Here is a 24,931-nt window from a genome sequence, read left to right as displayed (position 1 = left end):
AGTAGAAGAAGGTGCAGGACCCCCAACTGGAGGCCATCCAAGGGACAAGTAATCCTTGTTGGCAAGAAGCTAGGATCTAGTATAAAAATGGAAATTCAGCTCCCTCATATGCTCCAAAAATCTCGCTCAATTGCTGTTGTTGCTGTTATTGTTGTTGTTAGTGCTGCTACTGCTTGCCGAGTACGGGCACGGCACGGGCACTGGGGGGTTCTGCAAAGAAATTTCATGCATTCTAATTTATGCAAAGTGGGAGGAACAGCAGAAACCGCACGTTAAAGCACAGCAGGCAGAAGAGGAAAGGCTGCCTGGCCACATAGCGCCTTCAGTTTTGTTTCGTTCTGCACTTGTGCACTGCACATAAGCGCACAATGCCAAAAGCGAACAACACAAAACACAATACAACAAATACAAAAAAGAGTGGCAAAGAAAACGGGCAAAAACTTGAATAAAATTTAATACGAGAAGCCCTCCGAAATGGCTATCCCCGAAGTCAGCTGCACTGAGCTGAACTGAAACGAACGGAACCGAGCTGTTCAGGACCGCTGTTCCAAGCCAAACGGAGATGGTAGATGGGAGAAGGAACGGGCGGACGGAAGCGACAGGGCTCAGTCAGGCAAGCAGCCAGCGAGCCACTTGGCGTACACGTAATACGTATATGGACAGCAGAAACGGCAACACGAACAACAATCGCAATGCCTTTGGCAGGGGCAAGAAGCTTGGGCTACGTGCCAGGGATCCAGATCCGAGATGGCCCGATGCGGCACAGGGAGAAGGGTAAACGGTATTAATGGGCAGCACAAGCACAAGCACACAGGATCGACCTTCTTTTTGGCAGCAGTTGGCAAGCGTAACAGAAATTGCTGCAATGCGACTTTTCGCTTTTTGGCTGTTGATGTCCTTTATGTATTGTATTGTATGTTGCACGTGCACCGCACCGCACCATACCACACCATTTCTGTGTCAGTCGGTGTGTGTTCGAGTGTGTGTGGCAGACAGTCCAGCAACATACAAATCACTCGAATGCTCAGGGATATTCGATTTTCGACTCGCAACTGGCAGTAATCGAATGCTAATGGAAAACTGTTGCTCATAAATATGCCAGACCAGCAAATCGTTGAGGGAAAACCATCGGCAGGAGGCAGCAGATCGAGCAGAAGGAGCAGCAGAACCGATGCCAAGAACAGCCGAAGCGGTAAAAACTACAAGGGCCATTTAACTTATGAGTGCCAGCCGCCCCAGAACCCCCTCTTGGGTCAGGGGTCAACCTTCTTCCTTGGAAGGTGGCCCGTGCCAATTGCCAGAAGCATCAGCGTCGACGGCTCTTCAGCGTCATCAACACATCGTGTACGTGACTTTGCCGACAAAAATTAACAATTTCATTAGTGGCCCGGTCCCCCGTTGCAAGAGAGTGTGAAGGATGGTTGTAGGAGAAGATGACGTAGTGTCAGCGAGCGGAGGCGAAAGCCAGGGAAAAAAGGAAAGCTACAGCCCCATCAGAAGTGGGAGAGAGAAAATAGAAAACAGCTGAGGGGGCAAAAAAAAAATTCTGCCACTTATCAAACAGACGCCCACATGCACAGCCCGCCCACACACTTCCTGTCTGCCCCGATGCTATATCTGTATATCTGTCGGTCGTACGGGTCTGTCTGTCTGCCTGTCCATCCGTCCGTGCGGTTTTGTATCTCTGTGTGCGTGGGTGTGAGTGTCAAACTAACGAACCGCGCTGTCCTCTCACGGCCGGTCCCCGCCCACTGCAGTCATTTACAATACGTCTAAAAAGGCGCTGCGTGCTGTACGTGCATCAAGTGTGCTTCAAATGCACTTCATTGCCTCCGAGACACAGATACACACACATACTGCTTGGAGTTCTCACACTCATACACATGCACGCCCGTATAGAGTGCTTAGGCTTTGTGTTATACAAAGTAAATGAAATCGTGTAAGAGCCAAGAGGAAAGTGGAAAAGAAAAACACAGAACACAGGGAGCCCAAGGAGTACGGGGAACACGGAGACCACGGAGGACACGGGGCACACTGGGGCAGATATCAAAAGGCGCTGGCTCAGTTTGCCGCCACCTTTTAGCACTCGCAGATACTCAGAAAACACAACTTCATACAAACTTTTTTACTGACTCATGTGCTCTCTTACACAGAGATACACTCGCGCACAATCAATTGCCTAAAATAGTTTATAAAATAAGCTAAAGTTGCAGGATCTCGAGGCAAAGGATTCTGAGACAGACAATCTCTAATGAAAACGTTAAATCTTGGCGCACTACCCTCCGTCTCTCGCCCGGTCTCTCCTGATTCCGGTCCCGCCCCGAGACCGACCTTCTCCTAGGTTTATTTGCCCAAGATTTGTGAGCAAACATACACATGGATTTCATGGACTTTTTCCTCCCAGCTTGTTCTTTCTTATTATTTCGATTTATCTCCTCTGACTGCCTTCGCCCTTCGCTTTGCAAACGGCGCACTGCAGTCATTTTACTTGTGTGCCCCCCTTGGGCAATTTTAAAGCCCCTCCACACTCCCAGGTTCAGTCCCAGTCGCAATCTTAGCCCAAGTAGTCCCTATCTCTAGCCCAACTCTGGAGCGAATGTGAGTAAGTACGCTTGAAATTTTGAGGGCAGCCAAGCGAATCTGTCAAACAGAAAATACGAGTAAATAATAAAATCAAGTTGGCAGGCTGGTAATGTGCTTGAAATTGATTTTTTGTAGCAGCAGAGGACAACAAGCGAAGACAGACTCAGGACCAGGGACAGAGACAGGACCAACAATTGGCTACGAAGAGCAAGTCTACGGCAGGATGTCTCTCGGTAAATATTTGGTCAAAAAATTGCCGTGCAGGTGTTGAGTTCGGTGTTGTTTGTAGATGGAGTCGGGCAAGGATTAAAGGCAGTTGCAGAGGACACCAAGAATAAGGGCTTAAATTTTCGCTCACAGTGAGCCAGGCGGTAGCAATGGAAAGTGGATTTTGTTTCGGCTCTGACGCTGGCGCTGGAACTGGCGCTGTCAACAGAAATGCTCGCTGGAACGCAATGAAATTCCTAAATCAATAAAAGTTTCGATGGCTTAATACCAAAGCGGAAGAGGTCCTTCGCCCAACTTCCTGGATGTGGCGGCGACAGCAGTCGTTGCTAACTCGGCTGCCGAAAATATGCCGACGCCAATTCTCCGCCCTGTTATTGCATTCCCGTTGCACTGGCTGTGGATTGGATGGAATGGGGATGGGAGCGAGGACATTTTTTATTGACTTAGTTTCGAGTGGCAGCGCCGAAAAGTTTTACAACTCTTGCAGGCAGCCATTTCTCTGCGCGACGTCTCTATTATGGGGCTGCCTACTTGGGGCGTTGTCTAGCGATAGTTTTTTCGGCTCTACGATTACAAATGAGATTTATACGGCCATTTCCGTGCCATTAGAGGAAGTGCAGTGCGCTGTGCCTAGTCAAGTGTGCGGTCGTAAAAATGCTTGCCCCCAGAGACTGCGACTGCAACTCGTTCTCATATTTTCATCTGCCCCTCAGCGCATTAACCAACAGTTTTTCATTTACTTCTCTTGTTCGCAGGCTGACTTGTCAGCAGAAGCACGCCTAATGCACTTTTGAATGGATCCGGATCCTCCCCGGCCAGGAGGAGGTCTATTGGATGTCCAATGCAGCGGCGCCAGCCGTTGATAAATTATCATGTGAGCAAGAAAAGGATGTGAATGGCACCTGCAGCAAATGATTCTGCATAGAACTAGCCCTCTTGCTCCCTTCCTGCCGGCAGTCCAGCAGTCCCACCTGCGGCGACTTTTAATCTATTTTAAATGTGCAACGGTAATGGTACGGTGCGACCGGACGATGGTTCACAACGACCGTGTCTCTTAAACTGGTCGGTGGGACTTTCGTCCGTTTGTAACGCCATTTGTCAGCGATTTATCATCATCGTCGCGCCCCAGTGCTCGTATTGGATTATTTATGATACCACCATATCGGATGTTGTCGCCGCATCTGCTATTTATAATGTCGCCTACCGACAGTGAAACTAATTGATTCACAATTTCACAATTGCACTTTTTTACAATTAATGAAATAAATGATTTTATATTGAAACCTAACCAATTGTTGTTGCTATTTTTTTAATACCTAGTAAATGTCCATACATATATTGGCAAGTCCTTGGACGAAGGCTTATACATACTTATAGTATGTGTGTCAGTTGATAATGATGTTTATGTCACACCCAGATTGGTAAAAAAAATAGCCAGGAGATTTAGTTAAATAAGTAAACAGCGAACTGGAATTTTAGAATGCTCTAATGATTTAAATTAGTCAGGCCATGGCGTGAATAGCACATCCAAACGGTTGGCAGGACTCTCCCGATCAGGAAAAGACATGCAACGGCCAGATCGGCCCATAAATAAAAACATAATTTTAGTTAATGACACATAATGACACTTAGTCAGTATGGTACGGATACCAAATTTGGTTACTCTAGCGTTAATGGTCTCTGAGATTTGGAAGGGGGTGTGGCGAAATTTTGAAACAAACTCGTCTCGGTCCGATATCTTAGGAGTGTGGATACCAAATTTGGTTGCTCTTGCTTTTATAGTCTCTGAGATCTAGGCGCTAATGTTTTACTCTAAGCAAAGCCGGCTAGGCTACGTGTGTGTTAGAGAGAGACAGGGCGAGATAAAATGAAATTGTTTTCTTGATGCTGGCTATAATAATAATACGATCCAATCCGATTCTGCAGTCTAAAAGTTATGGTCATTCTCTACGATTCTGCGTTTTTGGTTTTCTCGTATCTTTAAAATTGTGGATGGCACAGATTTTCGTCCTTTGTGGGGGCGGAAGTGGGCGGGGCGAAGTATTGAAATATTCACATTTGTATTCATTTTGAAATAATCACAGAAGTCTGGATCCAAAACATCGTTGCTCTAGCTCTTATAGTCTTTGAGCACTAGGCGCTAATAGGGACGGACAGACGGACGGACGGACAGACAGACAGGGCTCAATCGACTCGGCTATTGATGCTGATCAAGAATATATATACTTTATGGGGTCGGAAACGATTCCTTCTGGACGTTACACACATCAATTTTCACCACAAATCTAATATACCCCAATACTCATTTTGAGTATCGGGTATAAAAACAGAATTTTTATGATTTTGACTATTTAAAGTCGTGCAATTGGGAGATATGTTACATATATTTATAGGTATTTATGCTCGTAGTTATTTATCTGTATATTTTTATAAACAATTGATAATATCTTTTCATTGAGAATGGTTTAACAAACAAATCAGATCTGAAACGGTCGCTTCGGCTACGTTCTGGATTCGGTATTCCGTCTAGAATAACAGAAGAATAACAATATGGTCTAGCGTAAGGACTCAACATGGAAAATCGCTTCAGGATCTGAGCTCGACGGACTTTTGCAGGCGTACTCGTGTCAAAAATTTCAATAACATTAACATGCAGCTAAAATTAGATAATTTTATAAATAATTTGACTATTGACTAGGGATAAATTTGTCGTATTTGCTTTTCGATCTGCTTTTTTCTATCTGCTTCTGCTCTTCTGGTTTCGTCTTTTTCTAATTGGCTAATAATTGTATATTTGGATATAGTGCAGCAGCTTGAATAAATAAAATCTTGAATTGCACTAATTGCACTGGGCGTTCTACCTACTTAGCACTAGCGGATAAGGTAATATTTAGAAATTCATGAGACGGCGGCGAGATTCCTTCCATCGTTGTTCCTTCCTTCCTTCCGGGCAGTAACGTCCAACTTTCGAACTTCGGGAGTTTCGCCGTTCTCTCGCCGCTTTCACCACTTTCGCCATTCGACTCGGCTAACGCGGATTTGGTTCTAAACTAGACTACAGACAAGTTTCTTCGAATGGCAAGACAAAAGCTTTGCTAAAAAAGTGTGGACGTGAGCCATAGAGAGCCTAAGATATGAAAAGCTCTACGCAGGAGTTGCTCACTAGAGCCGTGGAAGCAGCTCCCGTCGCCCCCTGGCTGCTGGTCTTCAGCATGGGCGCTGTCGATGGTGTGGGAATAGACGTGGACGTCGACGTGGCATGATTTATGTCAATGCTAAGCAGCGTCGACGACGACGTCAATGTAGATCCAGTAGCGGAAGCCGTTGGTGAGGCCGTAGCAGAGGACATCGCTCCGGTTCCGTTCAAAGTAGTCGCTGGCGAAGCTCCGAGCTGGCTGGTACTAGCATATCCTAGCATCGGAATGGACAGCTTGCTTCCACTGGCCGTGGTCGTTGAAGAGAACTGTTTTGGTGGCACAAAGGACACGGCGGCCTTGGTTGTCGTGAGTATCAGGCCGGCGCTGGTATGCGGAATGGCCACGCTAGGCGGTGAGAGCGGTGATGGGGGGAAGAAGTCGAGCGGATACTGAAGAGGAATTCAAATTTGTATTCTTCGGTGTATATATGTAGATATGGGACCGTATCTGTACTGTAGATTTCACTCACCAGAGGCTGCGACGGCGAGTGCGCTGCCGGTTGGCTGTAGTAGGTGGTGGGCGAGACGGGCGGGCTCGGGTAGGGCCAGTAGACGAGCGGTGGCGGATAGAAGGTGGACGCATGATGGTGATGGTGGTGGGCGTGGTGGTTTCGGGGCGTGGCCAGGAGCGGCGTGTGAGACGGCGGCGGTGCTGCCCCGTAGGCCTGGAAGGGTGGTCCGAAGTGGGCACCCAGTACAGTGGCACCTGTATGGAGACGGGAGACTCGGGGATTACTCGGAGAAACTTAAGTTCGATTAGAAGGGAAATCTCTCTTAGGCATAATGGGGCATACTGTTTTGAGGAGGGGGAGGGGGCGTAAGTGTTGTGAGTATGGCTTGGTTGAAAGATTCAGATTCGTCTACATTTATAGATAATACGATAGTTTTCATCAGAATTATTTGTTGCAGCTATTCTTGTTTTTATTGTTGTTCTTGTCTCACTGTTGCACTTGTTGCAGTAGCAGTATTTGTTGTTGTTTCTGCTTTTGGGTTAGTGTGTGACCTTATCTTAGTACAAGTAATTAAATTTTGTGATTAGTAGAGGTAAAATTGTATTCAAAACACTCACCGTTTAGACATTGCAAATGGTAGGAGAGACATACAAATATAGTATTGGTATTGGTATTGTATTCTTACCACCTCTTATCACCCCAGAGACCATGAAACATTTGCGCACATACGAATAAGTTTAGACATTTGCCGATTTTTTTTTTTTGTTTTGATTTGAATTTTGAGTTTTTTTGTTTTGATTTGTTTTGTTTAATCCAAGCACCAACCTTTAGAGATACAATTTGATTATGCACCCGAAGAGCTGAAGAAGGCCAGCCTGCCAGCGGACAGAGTTACATACAAGATGCGTCTATGACAGGTACGATCGTGATGGAGATTCCATTTAGGGATACGTAAACGAGAATATTACCAAAACAGAAACAGAAACGGAAACAGAGCCCCAAACAGCAACATCTATTGCAGCTTCCATCTCCGCTCCATCCAACTCCAACCGCTCCGAGGCGAGGCGGAGCAGCCCCGCTGAAAACGCGATCGAGTGTAAAGCTAAGCCCAGTTACATGTACATATATGAAGGAGGAGTGAGGTGGGGTGGCGTTGGATATAGCGGGGGAGAGTACGGGTACAGGGAATGAGGGTTACACTTAAACAAAATTATCCCGCAGAAATCGATTGATAAATGGGTTAGTAGGTTTTTCTGTTTGTGTGGATTAGTAGGTGGGGTCGATCCTTTACACATAATCGGAGAACGAGAGAGAGGGGGCGGGTGAGAGAAAGTGTATATTACAGAGGGAGAGAGAGAGAGAGAGAGAGAGAGAAAGAGAGAAAGACAGGGAGAGAGAGAGAGCGTTGATAGTTTTTAGGCGGTATGTTGTATTTTATTGATGTAAAATAAAAAATTAAAAAATTAATCAAAGATAGATCACTAACAGCTAATGGTAAAAAGATGGAATATCAAAATCGTAAAATCTGTTCCACAATAAAAACGTTGGTTGTTGGTTGCGTACGAACTAGTTAAGTAAATAATTGGTTTTTTTTAAGATGTTTAAGATCCTTAAAGTGGCCGCTGGAGGAGGTTCTGTTAGCCTCATACCCATTCGGAAGCCACTCGATTGCCACAAACTCGCACTCGCAAAGAATCTACTCGTACTAAAGGCTAAAGGTTAAATTAGGCTAAGGATTAAAATCTATGCGAATCTTTCCCGTGGCTTTCATTCGTTATGCCCCTCTTAGCATTACGAAACTGAATGTTAGACGCAGCAGGAGAAGGATCAGAATCAGAAGCAGATAGATAGGAGGGAGTGAAAAGGAGTGATAGGGTTCAGGTTCAGGTGGAAGCAGACTTCCATCGTTCTTTCTTCTGCGCTCTGCGTTCTTCGATCGACGTATTCGCATGTTTGTGTGTGTGTGTATGTGGATGTAAGCCCGAGACACCAATTACCGTTATCACGTACATAGAGAGTAGGACACACTAGACACTAAAGCGCCCGAACGTACGATAAGCAGGTCTTATGCCTAGGACTACATACGAGTCTGTAGATGTAGATGTATATATAGACGTACATCCCTCCAAGGACTAACAACTAAATTAGTGGGGACGAGGGAAAACACACAGAAAAGGAGAGTGACAGTAATAGGAAGAGTGATAGATAGAATTATTAGAGTTCCCGTTTGCGACTAACACCAGTTACGCACACTTAAGAGCTACACCATACTCGCAGATCTACATCTAGATTATGCTAAATACATATATATATAGTACAATGTGTGCACACACACACGATATCAAATTCAAACAACGAGATTATTCAAGTATTGAACGCATATCAGTGGGTGGATTGGATTGGATTAGGGTTTGATTTGATCTGGGGTTAGCTTTTCGCATCGCATCCGAGTTCTGCCTTCAGATCACTTCAGTTCAGAACAGAGCTCAGGAAAGACACAGGAAATGATTTCAGACTGATTAAAATTAATGCCAACCAATTTTACAAGTGGTACGATCTTATATCTAGGCGTTTATCGATTATGGATATTCCACATATTGTCTTACAGAATTTCGTTAAAATTTGAGCGCATGAGCCAACACCTGACGCCATTCGTAGGGGAAGTGCGAGTGTGGAGTGGTGTTTGAACCGGAAGAGACATTAAAAGTAGATTGCACTGTATGGGCGTGGGCGAGGCCCAGGCCATGCCGTACTTCCTCCACGAATGACGTTAGCCTCTGTTGATTGCCTTCGAATCGTGGGGGGGGGGGGGGGGGTTTGACAGGACTGGGAACAATGTGCTATATAGCTATGCGTCCCAGATCCCTCACTGTCACACACGCACACGCGCACACACACACACACTCCAAGCATCCGAATGTGGAAGAAAGGTGAGCAAATCATTCTGGGATCCTCCGTTAACGGGTGTTCATATGCGTTTGAGTGAGGAGCAGTGCGACTGTATGTGCGTGTGCGCGTGTGTACGATATTATATATATGTATATGCTTAGACCATAGACAGGAATGCTTATGCTGCTACGAGTACTCCATACAAGAAGAGTACTCATTTACTTAAGGCTACTCTCATTCCATTCTCTTCCGGTAACGAAATCGATTCACTATAAAATAAAGCTCTAAAATATGTCTGGTATACATGTGTGTGTCTCTGTGGGTTGCCATGATGGAACATGATATACGTGGATCGTGGATAGATGTGTGGTTTATATGTCTATGTATATGTTTATATAGCACTCCGACGCCACTCACAATGGATTGCAAACGGAATGGAGCGAAGCGGAATGTGCACGAAGTGCTGGAGATGTCGCGAAATCGACTTGTATGCGGAGGCTTGCCTCAAATGCTCGGATTGTAGTACGAGTAGACGCTACTAGGCGTGCGAGTGAGCGCCCGCTTGGCCGCACTGGCTGCAGCCGCTGCTCCAGCCGCCTCCTGCTGAAAGGCGTTCTCGTACGACCGCTTTATCGACTGTGGCTGCACCTGAGCCTGTGCCTGGGCTTGAGCCTGTGCGAGGGCCAGGGCCGAGGTAGACGCACTGCCAGCCGCTCCAGCTTGCATGTAGCCAAGGGGAAAGTGCGGCATGTAAGGCCGCTGCATGAACACGAACTGGGGCTGGCCCGACTGCAGCATTGCATTGGCATAGAGCTGCTGCTGCTGCTGCTGCTGGTGCTGCTGCAGGTAGAGGGGGTGCGACTGGAGCATGGCGTTGGCGTAAAGCTGCTGCTGCTGCTCGGCGGCCAGGGCTGCGGCGGCCTGCTGGCGCACCAGAAGGCTCTGCTGGGCTATGAACTGCGCCTGCTGCTGTGCGAGCAGGGCGGGACTGGCGGCCGCCTGGGAGGAGGGCGGCGGCAGCGAGAAGTTGAGGGGGTATCCGGGTGGGGCCTGGCCCGACAGGGAGCTTAGGGCCACGGCTGCGTTCTGCAGCGAAGAGTGGGCTGCGGCGGCCGATGGCTGAGAGGCCATGAAGGAGGCCAGTCCGCCAGCGGACGCAGCAGCGCCTGAGGTGGAGCTAAGGGGCGCCAGGAGGGCTGGGGACGTGGGCAAGCCATGGTGAGCGGAGACGTGGCCCTGGGCGTGCGAATGCGAGTGTGCGTGCGGGTGTGTGTGTGAGCCGGAGATGGCCGACTGGGCGCCGGTTGGAGTCGGCGGCGACTGAGCTAACATACCCGTGGTTAGCAGCGAGGGCTGCTTGTGGGCGTGGCCGTGGTGGGCCGGTGGCTGGGCGACGGGCGAGGCCAGTCCGCCGTTTAGGACCATGTTCATGTCGTCGCCGGAGCACTGGAACACCTCGATGTAGCGGAACTTCTTTCCGAAGACCATGAACTGGTTGTGCTTGCGCTGGGCGCAGAGCCGCGCGGAGTCCTCCGAGTCCATCTGAATGAAGGCCTCGCCGCTGGGCTGGCCCTAGAATGACAGATGCTTGAGCAAAAGTCTCCAAAGTATAGCTGAAGGTAGATCCTCGACTCACCTGCGCATTAATCACCATATGCACGCCCTGGTAAATGATGTGCTTGGCAAAGTCGTCCAGGAAGTGGAGAATGTGCTCCACCATGGCCTCGTAGGGCAGTCCGCGCAGCCTGATGCAGTTCTTTGTCGTTCCCGAAGTGATAAGGTGCTGTGGGGGATGGGGATGTGGGCACAGGTTAGCTGGGACTGGAACTGGGACGCGGCCATTGCCATGGGTGACGACACCCACCTGGGGCAGCAGGGGCAGCTGCATAGTGGGCAGCTGGGCGATTAGCGGCGGCTGGCTGTGGCTGCTTGTCTCAAAGGTCTTGGGGTCCATGGAGCGGTTTAGGACCTGCTGCACCTCGGCGGTGGTCGAGCGAAAGAGCTCGATGTATCGCTGCCCAATGGACTCGCGGTGTCGCCCCAGCGCTTTCGGGGCATCCCCCTCGTTGGCGAACAGCACGAAGGCGTCTCCAGTGGCCCTCCCATCCGGCTTCTTCACGAAAAGAACGCCCTCGTTCGCATCCAGCACGTGGCAGGGCGCCTCGCCCGTGGTAAAGAAGTCGAGCTGTGGATCAAGCGAGACGAAAAGATTAATTTCGTCTCTCTGGAAGGAAACTCTGATAGGACTTACCACTTGCTTGGCCGTGCAGTCGTAGGGCAGTCCCCGCATTCGAATGATCACCTGGGCCCCCTTGGATAGAAAGGCCTGCGCCTCATTGGAGGCGCCTCCGGCAATGGCGAGAAAGTCCTCGCCCGAGGCGCGGTACACCTCGATGTACCTGGCCCCGATGTGGTGCTTATGCCGCTTCAGCGCCATGTCTCGGTGCTCCTGGGAGACGAAGCGGATTAGAGCCTCGCCGTTACGCCTGCCCAGTGGGGACAAACAAAGAGCGACACCGCCCCTATAGGATGGAGGGAGGAGAGAGGAGGGAAAGAAAGCCAGATTAGAGACGATCGCTTGTAATCTACGGTGACCCGCTGAACCCGCGTCTATCGGGGGCAGGCTTATCAATGGGTTGGCTTGGCCGTTCCGCTACTCACTTGGCTACGTTGAGACCACGGAAGAACTTGGCAATGTCCTGGTCGCTGCTCTGCCAGGGCAGTCCGCGGGCGCGCACGATGCAGTTGCCGTCGACCTCGTCGTCAATTGAGCTGCAATTGGATGACATTCGAATTATAATTGGAATTGGTATTGCAGTGGAAAGAGAGGACTACGTTATGTAACATGGGGAGGGGGGTGGCGTTGTCGTCTCTTTTTGTCGCTACTTTTCGATCGCGAAACGTGACTTGGTCGACGTTTTAATGTGCAACAAGAGTTCTCGACGATTACCAAGCCAAGGCGTACTACATACGAGTATACAAATTTTTTGCTGACTCTCCTAATACACACACACACCAAGAAAACACACAGAGAATGTCATCCAGAAAAGGGGCCAAGCAAACAGAAAAAAAAAGTGAAATGAAACGCAATCCGAAACCGAAACAGAAAACAAATAAAATATGAATAATGGTGGCAGACAGACGACAAATAACCAAATCAGTTGGCTGACAGGAGTTCCAACTAATTGCCACTCCAAAGGAGTTGGAGTTGAAGGGGGAGTGGTGGTGGATTCTAGTGCAGAGTACCTTTCCACTAATTGAATATTTTTATGAGTGTATAGTTCGAAACAGACCCGGGTCCGGCAGAGGGCAAGGCGTTTCCTTCTACGCTGGTATAATTTTCCAAGGCAATAGCGATAACAAGAGCCGTGCATTCATTCCATGCGAAACACACACAAAAGCCGACACTGGTTCACAGTTACGACGCGATCCGATCCGTTCTGACCCGATGATCGCCTTACAGCTGGCTGGCAGTATGTACTCCACCGATTTTCTCCAAGACGCCCGAGCTCTTATCGCTCTCCAATCCAAACGGTAACTGACGAGGCAGCAACCAAAAAGACGAAGGCGACAACGACAACCACAACGACGACCACGTTCCAGCACAGCTTCGTGCCGCCTTCCAGTGTTTGGGGTCTCTTTGAGTCGATTTTTATAGGTTCTGTTCTCGGCTTTTTGCTTTGAGTGAGTATTTTTTGGGCACTCGAGAGGGGAGCACTAAACAACGCTTTTTGCAGTTCTTTAGTAACGAGAGGGGAGCTACTCACCAAATTCCAGGTTCCAGGTTCAGGGTGACCAACTCGTTTGAGGCGAATTTGTGACCTGAAAAGCAAAGAAGCATATACTTAGAGCACTCAAAACCGATAAACCGATGTAAATCGAGTACACACCTGCCTGGAGGAGGGTCTGGATCACAGTGACCATGTCGCGAGATTCGCGTATGTAGAAGCCGTTGTCCTCCACCGACGTCGTATTGAGCTCTGTTCCAGGGGGTAAATGGATCGTGTAATTAGTAAGAGGAAGATGAAATCGACTGCCACTCACCATTCAGCATCTCTCCGATGGACTGGGGCACGGGCAGTGTGGGCGATTGCAGCATCTTTTTTATGTCCTTGACGGGGACCAGGGCCCGCGACAGATCTCCGGACTTGTAGCGCAGGAACTCTTTGCGCAGGTCGCTGAACCGATTGTAGTAGGCAGGCAGCTCCACATCCTTGGCGCAGGCCTCGCGGTGCAGGCACTGCCTCAGTGGCAGCTGACCATCCGTGATCATCTGGATGTCTGTGTCGTGCAGCGACAGAGACCGAAGGTAGTCATCGAACTGCAAGCGGGAGGGAGAGTCAACGAGTCAGTAAAATTTCCAATCAGGCGAGGGAGAGAGATCGAGGTGCAAAGGTTCAGTGGCAAGTGAAATGCCCCTTCATTCCAACCGCTTCTCGCCGAAAGGTGTCTCGGGTCACAGTTGGTGCCACATTTATAGGCTGCGACTACACTCCAATGCCATTTGCCTAAACCCGTTTAGTCGACTCTGCCACCGCCATAGTTGCTGGCAATTATTGGCAATTAAACGAGCAGCAGCCAGCAACCAGCAGCAGACACCAGCGGCATTCAGCCATGTCATCGTGAGTAAAAATAACACGGCTTAATGTCGCATTACAATCCGGGGCAGGCCCCAAGGAATCGCCAGCCAGATCACAGCAATCCAATCACAAAATCCACTGATAGCATCCACCTTGGATTAGAGGGGTTCATTCGCATCTGCATCCGCAGCTGACTGCTGACTTTCGCAACCCCTCCATCTTGGCCCTATCGATTCAGCCAATTAGTATTTCAAGCTCGCGTTTCCTGCTCTTTTCTCTGCCATTCTCTCAGACACTTGCGTCACAAGACGCTCACGGATGCACTCCCAAGTGAGAAATGCGATGGCCAATGGGATTGATTCTAGTCTCCACCTATGCAAGCCTTTGTATAAAGTGGATTAATGGATGAAAGGGAATCCCATGAATCTACATAGATCAGAGTTCATTTAAAACCCCTTAAAGAGGCATAGAAAGAAAGAAAACTCATTATGACTCGCTCTAATCGGATGCAATCGGAGGAAATGCAAATAGTAGAATCCGCAATGAATCAGCTCTGGCCAACATTTCGCAATACTGCGCCTCTCGCTGTCATTGTCGCCTTCGCTGTCGCTGTCCGTATCGAGATCTTTTATCTGTGTCGTCGAATAATTACATATGTAAATATGTATGTGGTGTCTACAGAACGATATTTCCCGGCTCTGCCAGCTGGCAGATTTCTCTGGATGGAGGCTTACCCCAGTAGGTGTTCCTCCGACTTATCAGTGGGTCAGATAAACAGACTCGCGGGGGTGGGGTGACTGTGACCCATCCGAATCCCCAAAGGTTAGGTGGAATCGAAGAATAAATGCAATCCCCCATGACGCAGCAATAAATGCGTTCCGTCCACTTATCGTGTCTCTCTCTGAAATCGTATTCTGAATCCGAATTCTAGTCCGAATCGGTTCTTATCAGATACATTGGTGCCTCATATACCACGCAACACCATTAATGTCATTCATCTTTGCCTGTTGGCAGACCGTAACTCAATGCCTGCCCCATTAATACTTTGGAGTGGGTTCAGAGTTCTGGCAGCGACTCACTTTGAGGGTGGGTTCCATAAATAGCTCTCATCTCTCCACCCCTTCCTTCACTTTCTCTTTCCCCCGCACTCCTCTAGATCTGCAGCGGCTCGGTGTGTGGTGTAGGCCTAATCTTATCGGATTTGGGAGCCGGTTCCACCTGATAACAACAAATCCAAACAGAACCCAAACAACGTGCTCTACCTTTCCACTCTCTCCACCTAGAGAATACGTACCTCCTCGATGGCTTCGTTGAGCGGTTTTCCCGCTGCCTGGGCCTCGGCTATCGGCAGAATCAGCTCGCTGCTGTTCTCGAGAACGCCATTCGCTGAGCTGCCATTCCCCGTTCCGCTGCCGATGCTGCTCGAGGCGCTGCTATTCGCATTGACATTGCCATCGATGGCTCCGATGCCAATGCCCGCCAGGGGCGGGGAGCAGGCCGTGTTGCTGCTGGTGACGTTCGAGGTGTCCGAGGAGGTCGAGGTGGTGCGGTCTTTGATGAAGTAGCCATCGGGCCGGACGAGTATTTGTTTGGTGCCGATGATCTGTAGAGGGGAGATTTGGATGGCAGCATTAGTGGGAATTACTTTGAGTTGCTACCTAATCAAAGTAATGTCTGTGTAAGCATGACTGCTGTTCCCCCTACGCTTATCAAGTGGGGCACGGGCACGGGTACGGACCCGGCAACGGCACGCTGCTCTTGGCCACAACAACGGTTCCTATCTCTAACATCTGATAGTGGGGTACACCTGCGAATCACTAGCAAAGCTTCTGGATTTTTCTTAGCCTCCAAATGAGTACCTTCGTGTCTCCCCTACCCCTGGGGGCAACAAGATTGGAACTTGCGTCAGCGGATATGCAAAGGAGACGATACGAATCGGAATTGGAATTGGAATAGGCTTCGGAATCGGAGCCAGCTGTATCCCCTGCAGGTAGTTGGGCCCTATGCTAATGGATCGCTGGGCCCTGGTCGGACTGGGTGGTGGGGGTTGCTGAGGCAAAAGGAGAACTAAAATTTTACTTTTCTTTGTTTTCCGATTTGAGTGCCAGCGATTTGCATAGCCATTGAATGCCTGAACAATACGGAGGATCGGCACAGAGATAATGAAATATTTATGAGTGTCGGTCATGTTAAATTCATCGAAGAGCCCTCGCACTACACCACACATTGGGTTTTGAGTTTGAGGTTAAGCCCGCCCCTAATTATGCCGATTCGAATTTTCGAATGGATGTCCCCGATTGCGATGGATGGGAAGTCGTTGCATTTAGCCACACTTGATAATTAGTTCGACGTAATCTGCGGCCATGAATGAAATTTCAGTTAAATTTAAGCTGAATTCTCGCCAGAGCCAAGAGCTCCAATTTTTGGAGAAGTGGAGCCAGAGAGCAGAGATTCTCAGAGATTCGCCGCACTCTCCCCACTCTGGCGACTGTTTGCAGTTTGTGATCGAATGTTAATTAACTTTAATTGTTGCCATACGAGTCATAACTAGCCTGCAATTAACATGCCAATTACTGCGCCTGTGTGCTGTACATGTTCCACGTATCAAATCAAGTAAATTGCTCCTCAACAAGAAATCTATAACAGAGAAATCCAATAGACATGGAAACGGTTCACCATCGCCTGAGATCGCTCTCAGAGCGAGTCTCCATTTTGAAAAGCGAGACACTCTAATCTTCGTCGTTCTACTTCGGACTGTTCAGATACGTATATTAATATCATACGAGTATACCCTTCCATACCAGTCCAAGCCTGCTTCATTAGGCATTACAATTGATGTCGGAATCGGAAAGCATATTGCCTATTAACAGACGCGTCAGCAAATCCAATAATAATTTGCCTGTGATTTCTATGTCTGGCCAAGTCCAACCGCCCTCACGATTCCCGTCACGATGACGATGACGATGACGATGACGAAGGCGTTGCGGATGGCTGACCTGGCCCGCCCGCGAAGCACTGGCCAAACGAAGCACTTTATTACGTTATCAGTCCGAAATTGCTTCCGATATATGTAGATAGGTATCAATCGGGACGGGACATCGCGTCGGGACCAGGCGGATTCCACCAGACGCGCATTGCCGTTCATCCATTATGTGGCTCACCAAATTACCATAAATTTCGCGCTGACTTTATTTGGTATTCAAATGTTCGTAGAATATATTCCAGAAAATTATATTTTATTCAGATGTCTCCTCTGGTCTGGTCTGGTCTGGTCTAGGGGCCCCTCATTAAAGCGTAAAGGGGGTGTCTACGGGGAGGAATATGATTTCGGAGAAATTCGAGCGAAGCTTGACCCCATGACCTGTCCGAATACTAGCAAAAGAAAAATGAAATACTAATAATTCCACTAATAACATCTTTTCGAATGGCTTCCGCGGCGGGGACTCACCGAACAGATTAGCATAAAAATTGGCCCCAAAGTCGAAACGTTTTGCGAAAGCCGCTGTAAAGCAAAGAGCCATAGTCAGAGCCGAACAGCGGAGCAATTAATTTATATAGATAATAATTTGGCGGCCGCGTCAGCAACAAAAGCTGGACAGATGGACGTGGTCTAGATGCTATGACACTCGAACAGGGCACAGAGTCAGGGCTTTCGGTTGAGTCCGACTTGGCTGGAGATTCAAATAATTGCCACGCAATGCCACTGCCGCAGATGCTGTCTCTGACTCTGCCCCTGCCGCCATTAAATGCCACTTAAGCGGTATAGAAGTTGGAGGAGAGGCTGCATTTGCTGAAAGGTTGCGTGCTCCGTTCGGCCACTCATAGAATCGAGACAATGTCAACTTCGTGTGCAGGCAAACATCAGGTAAATGCCCGTAAATAGCTTCAAGAGCTATCCCTCTTCCAACTACCACTCCCACTCCTCCCCTAACCCAAATGGCGGAAAATGGCAACGATTTCCATCATGGGCTCGAGAAAACAACCTTATATCGGCTGGTACTTATATCTAGTGCCCAAACACGCAGCCTCCGTAACTCTGTCCAGCTCCATCCAACCCCCGAGACAACGACATCCAGCGACATCCAAGTTTGTGTGCAGTCAAGACTGTCGTCGAGTATTGGGCAAATAGAATTGCGATTTGAAAACATCATTGAAACCAGGGGCAGGGGAGGAGACTCCCGAAGGGGAAAGCAGATGATACTAATAGAGTGATTATATTGGATTGGTTTGGATCAGATTGGATTGGAACGGATGGGAGATACACTGACGACACTGGGACTCTCGAGACATCTCCATCTCAATCTCAGTCCAAAACCAAACCATTACATCATTTTCATTTTTTAGATTGTGTACTTTCTTGGAAAACTTAGCTTTGGAGCCAAAGCAAACAGTTTTTAATGGCGGTTTCTCTCGAGTTGAGTCAAGTCGGACTGTCTCGGGCGATAGTTTGTTGAGAGATTTCGTAATGCCGTGCGAGGGTCTACGAGAAGGTTGCATCGCCATCGCCTTCCCTCGGATTTTTAGAGCTTTTTTTCCAAACAATTAGTGTCAAACGCTTGGAAAACTTAAAATATGCAAATATGTCTACAATATAATGTTTCCCTCCGTTTGGGATGGATTTACAAAAACATAATCAAACACTTCTACTTTAGGAGATCCTCTTTGGAGGATCCCAAATTGATAGAGATTGCTCGATTCTTTACTCTCTTTGAATATAGTTGCACTTATTTGAATTTAAATCTCTGGTGTTCTAAGGGGTATTACCGGCTTCGGCTTTCTCTGTTGCGTTTTCTTCGCCTTGGTTTTTGGTGGCGAATCAAAGGCAAGAGAGTTTTGTTTTCGTTGCTTTTGTAACATAATCAACGAGCGACACACCATACCAAACCACTCCATACCACGCCGCACAGTTGAATCTGCAGTATGCTCATGAGTGGGTGTGTGTGAGTGCATCGTTGTGTAAGTGGGGGACCGTTATCGCACAGCATTCATTAATTAAGGCGTCGACGAAAGCCCGAGCCAGCGACCGAGCAAGAGACCGAGTCGAGCGAATGATGAGCCGTCAAACAAAATGGTGAACAGTGGGCGGCGCCAGAAAGATCAGAGAGGGACGGTGCCGGTATCCCCTTATGAATGCTCAATAACTCACCTGACCCGTGGCGACCTCCAGCAGAACGAAGACGAGTAGTATGATCTCCTTCTCGTCAGATCCAAGTCCGGGTCCATTCTGGCCACAGGTGGCGATGTACAGGGAGACAACGTGCTCGGGCACCTGCATCTTATGTTTCTCTCTCGCTGGAGCTGAAGTTGGTGCTGGAGCTGGAGCTGTTGATGCTTAATGATGGTTTAATTATCTTTGAGGCGATCGATCTGGCTATTGATGCTGCTGCTGCTGCGGCTGCTGATGATAATAATGATTTGGCCACATTCCAGCGTTCAGTGCTTTGGTGTTTGGGGTTCCGGGCGGTTCCGTGCTTCTAGCGGACTTCAAGCACTCTCTTACTGTGCTGGCTTAGCGGGACTGCATCTCACGGCTGCCTCTCGGCCATTAGCTGTGCCTGCAAATGGAACAGAAGAACGAGAGTTGGGATGATTGCACAAGGCACTTGGACTTTAAGCGTATACCCGCCCGGCCGCTGGCCATATAAAAACACTAATTACGAGTGCGTTCAAGAAATGTCAAACAAAGCGAATTGGCTCGTACTAAAAAATTTCCAAACCAACAAATCGAAACTAAACGAAACAAAAAAAGGGAAAAAACGAAAAAAAAAAAAAAAAAAAAAAACAAAGTACGGAAAACAAAAAAAAATTCAAAAAACGAAAGTCAAAGTCCGACGACTATTCGTGAAACTTGCCAAGGCTTGACACTTTGACACCTTGAATATGCAATTCAATCAGCTGTCCAGTTTTTCAGTTTGTTTTGCCAGTAGTTTTCTGGTTTCCTTGTTCCCCTGAATGGAGCTCCAGCATGGAATGGAGCAAGTTCAGCGTGCAGCTTTGCCGCCGTTCACTTGCATTTGTAGTACCTTCTAAGACTGCTGCTACTGCTACCATTGCATTGACGTCAAAAGGGTCAAATTGAAATTAAAGTATTAACCCGCATGGCGATTTGAAATTTAATTTCGCTCCACGACAAAGTGGAAATACGGCGAAAACGACAACGCCAACGACGAAAAATTACAGTGCAATTTTATGAGAATTTTTAATGTGAAAATTTTTACTTTTAATGAAAACAGAAAAACACTCCAGAGCCCAAGCAACAGACCAGCTGACTGTCTTTCCGACTCTCTGTCCTACTCACAGGCTGACTGGCTCGCTGACTTACTGGCAAAGTTCATCAAGATGGCGCTCATGGGTTAATCGTGGTGCGCAAGCGCTGTCGCTGCTCACTGCTATCTGCTCTGTCCTCAGTTTCTGTGTGGAGCGGAGCGCACTTTATGAGATTACTCTTTGTTGCAATTAAATTTTAAAATAATGCATATGTATGTGCAAAAGGCCAAGCATTCGTAATTAAGCCAGAAGCTAAAGCACTTCCCGCGGGTCGAGTTGGGTCCGATCCGATTCGAGTCGAGTGGGATCTGCGAGTACTACGAGTACTATATGAACATATATGGCATATCGCTCGGCTCGGCTTGCTTTAATGTCCCACACTTGCCTAATAACTCAAACTGCTTAAGCAGATTTATTATCTCTCCCTCTCTCTCCCTTTTTGCCCTGTTTCCACCTGGTCGATAGCTCACTGAAGGGGTAGGATGGGGAGGCAGCGCATGCTTAGTTGACTCTTTTCACTCTCGGCTTCCTTCATCCCAGCCTTGGTGGCTTTAGAGTGACCATCTCTTAATGAGCGATTGCGGTTGTGTGCTTGTGCAATCCTGTGCAATCTTGTGCAATTTATGACATTTGCTTTTTACTGTTTTACTGTATGCTTTTTGCATCGCCGCCCTCTCCGTATACGCCCTGTGCCCATTTTTGCCGCTACTATCACACGATGAGTGGATTCCCACGTTTGGCGAGCCCCAGATACGCCCTAAAGAACTCTTTGGGAGGTGCCCACCATGGGATATAGTCACTAGCTATAACTTTAAACTGGTTTACCGGGCATTTCAGACAGCCAAAAGCCCCCGTGTGCGATCCCTAGGGTCAGGTTCACGGCAACCGTCTGCCTGTTGACCCCCGAATCAATGTCGCAATGGAAAATTTGTTCTAAAGTAGTTTATTTCCTGTTCTGGACTGTTCCTTTCGAGTACTTAAGCCGAAAAACCCTAGAAAACTTCTTGATCTACTAATTCGGCCCACCACTTTTATCATAAGTCGAGGAATGGCAAGGGGAACAGTACTGTTATATATGAAAGTTCTTACTTTCGTTGTGCACTTGAGAAACCTGGGAAACCGGGAATACCCTCCCTCCCTGAACGTACGCTTTTCATTAATGAATAACGGTTCACGCGTTTGGGCCCAATTAAGATGGACCGCACGAATGGGTCAGATGACAATGGAACAGGGCTGGAGCATTCATTAAAAGAAGAAACTTAAAATAACCGACTATAACGCAAAATCAAACTAAACGGAGACGAAGCCCAAGTGGAAGCCAAAGCCGAAGCCGAAGACCGCACCACGACTGGTGGCCGTTACGCTTTTGAAAGACTATACAATAAAGCTGGTGATTAAATATAAATTAGTGACAGGCGCAGCAGCAAAAGCAACAAGAGCAACAAAAAGCCAATGCAATTAATGAATTGTTGCCTGCTGATTGGTAAACCAGAAAGCGAGTAGATTTTACAGCGTTTTTTTTTTGCTCTTGCTTATTAAATTATGAATTGCGCAAGTTTTTCTTTTTTATTCACTACACTGTTCCCGCTCGCAAATCTGCTGGCTGGCGTGTGCCTCTGGCCGTTGGGGCAACAGGAAACTAATGATTGCGCAAATTGTTGGCCAGAAATGCCAATTGCCAAAGTTATTTTGCCAGAAAAGAAAAAAGTAAGTCGTTAGTTCAGGCTGCCAGTACTCTTTCTCTCTTTTTCTCTCTGTCTCCCTCTTTTCACTCTTATGTTGGCTCTCACACAAGAAACAAGTGCAGCTGGTGGTTATTGTTTCGAAGACGATTCGACTCCAAAATACCCTATTTGGCACTCAACCTGCAGTTGAATTGCTTCTATCTAGCATTCCTGAACTTATCGAACTTCGGAATTGAGTTTAAAGTCGGGTCGTATCTTGTTATTTTATCTTATCCGAATGACATTCTAACTTAAGGTTCAACTATGACCGGGCACACACCTAAACTTATACGTCGTACTCTGTGGAGGGTATTGGTCTCTTATACAAGTCCCAGCCTCTACCACTGCTGCTCTTTCACTCAGTTCTCTCTACGTTTTCTTGGTCTTTGCTAACTGTAAATATGTTTTCACTTTGTGTGCGCATCCACCTTACAGCGGCGGGGCCGTTGTCTCTGTTCATTCACTCGTTTGTGATGATGCTCAGTAGATTTCTCACCTGTGGCAGCAGAATCTCTACTCAATCGGATTCCTTGACGCAACAGGTTGGTGTGTAAATGATTTCTTGTTCTGCTCTCCTCCTTCTGTGACAGCTCGTTCTCTATCACTCGATGCGCGGCGATTTAACTGTTTTTTTTTTGCTTGTCTCTTTTCAACACGTTGTATACATATTGCACTTGTGGCTTTTTTACAATTTTTGGTGTTTATTGCACTTTCTTTTCTCGCCTACACGCTCACACCTGTGTGTGTAGTTGTGTTGATGTTTGTATGGTATCTTGTATTGTTAGCACCCAATGCCTGCACTGCCTTGGCGTCTAGTTGCTTTGATTAGAGACTAGTACACTTGCTTAGACAGCGATCTTAATACCGACATACGGACGAAGGGGAGTCAGAGCGGGTATGGATCGGAGCGTTAGCGCCGACGTCGGCGTATACAAGCAAACAAAAAACAAGTCACTTTTTGCCTCCACTGCTGCTGCTGCTGCTTCTTCTTCGCCTGTTACTACCACTTTTAGCTGTTGTCTTTTTTCTAGTTTTTGGCCGGAGCGAGAGAGGTGTGTGAGTAAGTGTGTTTTTGCGTGTATGTATGTGTGTCCAGCTCTTCGACTCAAGCGACCGCCGCGTCCGTTTTGATCCAAGCTGGGAGACAGCACAGAATATTCAGATATATTTTGGTATAATTCGTTTTAAAACCATAGGATAGTTAAGAATCTTAATTTTCCTGCGATGTGAAATAAACGAGCGACGATGGAGCGCGCGCAACGGACCGAACCTGCCTCGACGAACATTCGAACGGTAATTCGCGCTCTTTTCCTAAACAAGAATATATATATGGTACATATATATACAGCTGCGGCGAAAAAAATAGCACCATGAAGTAAATCATGCCCATCCGATTATGTTTGTTTCTCTATTTCTAATGATTTAACATAGGAGTCAGGGGGTATTATTCTACATTAGGTAGTGGTCTCACATAAGATCAAGACCCTTTTCCACCAAAAAATAGATGTTGGCATTCATCGGACCACAGGATGTTTCTCCATTTATCCTTGGGCCAACTTTAGTGCTATTTTGCATACTCAATTTTTTCCCCCATTCCTTCCCGTCAAAAGTGGACTTTTCCTCGGACACCCATTTTACGTTCTTGTAAGCAAGATCTAGCTTTCCTAGTATTTGGCGATTTCTTACGATTCCTTTTTAGCTCTGTGGCCAAATTAAATGGGTCCTCTTGGCTATCACGAACCAGTAGTTTTACCGGAAATGGGAATATCGCGGCCTTTGTCCGCGTCTCTCTTGTTGGAAACATATTTTAAAGAATTGCGAATTTAATTCACAAAAGCGTTTTCAGTGCTATTTTTGTTGGTGTTCCATTTCGCTCCTCTTTCGCTAAATTGACTCAAAAAAATAGGAATCGTTAGGATTTAGAGAGAGTTATCACACTTCTATCAGAGAGAAGACATGTAAACCTACTTGATATTACAGCAAAGTGCAAGAAATGTTGAACAGTGAAACCATATAGACTGTTGTAACTAGCAGTGCTATTTTTTTCGCCGCTACTGTATATACGTGGCCACCACTACATCCGAGAGAGAAAAACCCACCGAGAGAGGACAAAAACTGATCCCCCCACAGGTAGGTACGAAGGTAAATGAGCTGCGCTCAACGTGTGTGATTCGAGTGTTTGTGCGCAAGAGCGCAACCTACTGGAGAGAGCGCGCTCTCGCGAGAGCTTGCGCCTTTGGCTCAGGTGTATGGAGGTGGTGGTGGAATGCCAAGCCAGATTCCAGCACGCACACGCAGTCCATGTAAAACCCAAATGCTCTCTCGAGTCTGTTTGCCAATAGGCATATGTACATATGAATGTACATACATATGTACCTTCAAGTTGGTTAGTGGCCCGTAAACAAACTCCGCAGAGACGAGAGAGTTGACAAAGCTCGAATGGAACTGCATTTCGAATAGAGCTTTGCCAAAGCACACCGTTATTTTGGCTTGGCCAAAGCTTTGCGCTGTGATTGCAACGACGCCTCTGCCCGACCCCCCTCCTCGCTTGTAGTTTTCCCACGCTACGCAAGACAGTTACGCTCAATGAGCGTGACACGCTCGCTCTCTTTCTCTACTGTCATTCTCTCTCGAGAAGTTACCTGCGCCGCCTGCTCCGCTCCACCAATACCAATACAACAAGCGCACCCGCACGCATACACCTGTACTTTTTACGTTGTGTTTGTGCACCGCCGCTCTTCCTCTTCGCTTGCTCAACTACCAACAAAACTGCCTACGTACATACCTGTTTGTTTTTCGGGGGCAGCGCTAGAGGCTCGAACATTATATAGATTCACTTTTGGCCATCGGTTGGCTATTTTATATATTCGAATATTAAACCACTACTTAATTATAAGACTCTTTAGATCGTTGGCGGAGCTGCTGTAGCGCCACAAGCAACGAGCGACGACGGCGACCTAATGGCTAACACTTGAGGAATCCAAACGCGTTTTGGTCTAAACGGTAGGCAGA

At 47.6% G+C, this 24,931-nt stretch overlaps 1 protein-coding gene across 10 annotated transcripts; it reads right to left on the bottom strand.

Annotated features, from left to right (window-relative positions):
• Window positions 1–5,213: 5,213 nt before the first annotated feature.
• On the bottom strand, window positions 5,214–24,895 carry LOC108158938 (RNA-binding protein fusilli). Of its 10 annotated transcripts, XM_017291752.2 has the most exons (13): window positions 22,416–23,212; window positions 19,075–19,483; window positions 15,223–15,531; window positions 13,393–13,669; window positions 13,239–13,328; window positions 13,116–13,170; window positions 12,010–12,120; window positions 11,600–11,870; window positions 11,213–11,533; window positions 10,985–11,131; window positions 10,683–10,920; window positions 6,478–6,713; window positions 5,214–6,397 (listed from the first exon to the last, which is right to left on the bottom strand). In XM_017291752.2, the coding sequence occupies exons 2-13, from the start codon at window positions 19,201–19,203 to the stop codon at window positions 5,939–5,941; spliced, it is 2,643 nt and encodes an 880-aa protein (XP_017147241.1). In that variant the 5' UTR covers window positions 19,204–19,483; window positions 22,416–23,212; the 3' UTR covers window positions 5,214–5,938. The 10 variants fall into 10 exon arrangements, with proteins under 10 accessions (XP_017147241.1, XP_017147240.1, XP_017147239.1 ...); XM_017291751.2 differs by having other exon boundaries at window positions 10,985–11,533; window positions 22,416–23,213; XM_017291750.2 differs by lacking the exons at window positions 5,214–6,397; window positions 6,478–6,713 and having other exon boundaries at window positions 7,872–10,920; window positions 22,416–23,214.
• Window positions 24,896–24,931: the final 36 nt, after the last annotated feature.

The sequence above is a fragment of the Drosophila miranda genome, chromosome 3 (genome assembly GCF_003369915.1).
Source record: "Drosophila miranda strain MSH22 chromosome 3, D.miranda_PacBio2.1, whole genome shotgun sequence".
Lineage (NCBI taxonomy): Eukaryota > Metazoa > Arthropoda > Insecta > Diptera > Drosophilidae > Drosophila > Drosophila miranda.
This window is presented reverse-complemented; position numbering and strand designations above follow the sequence as displayed.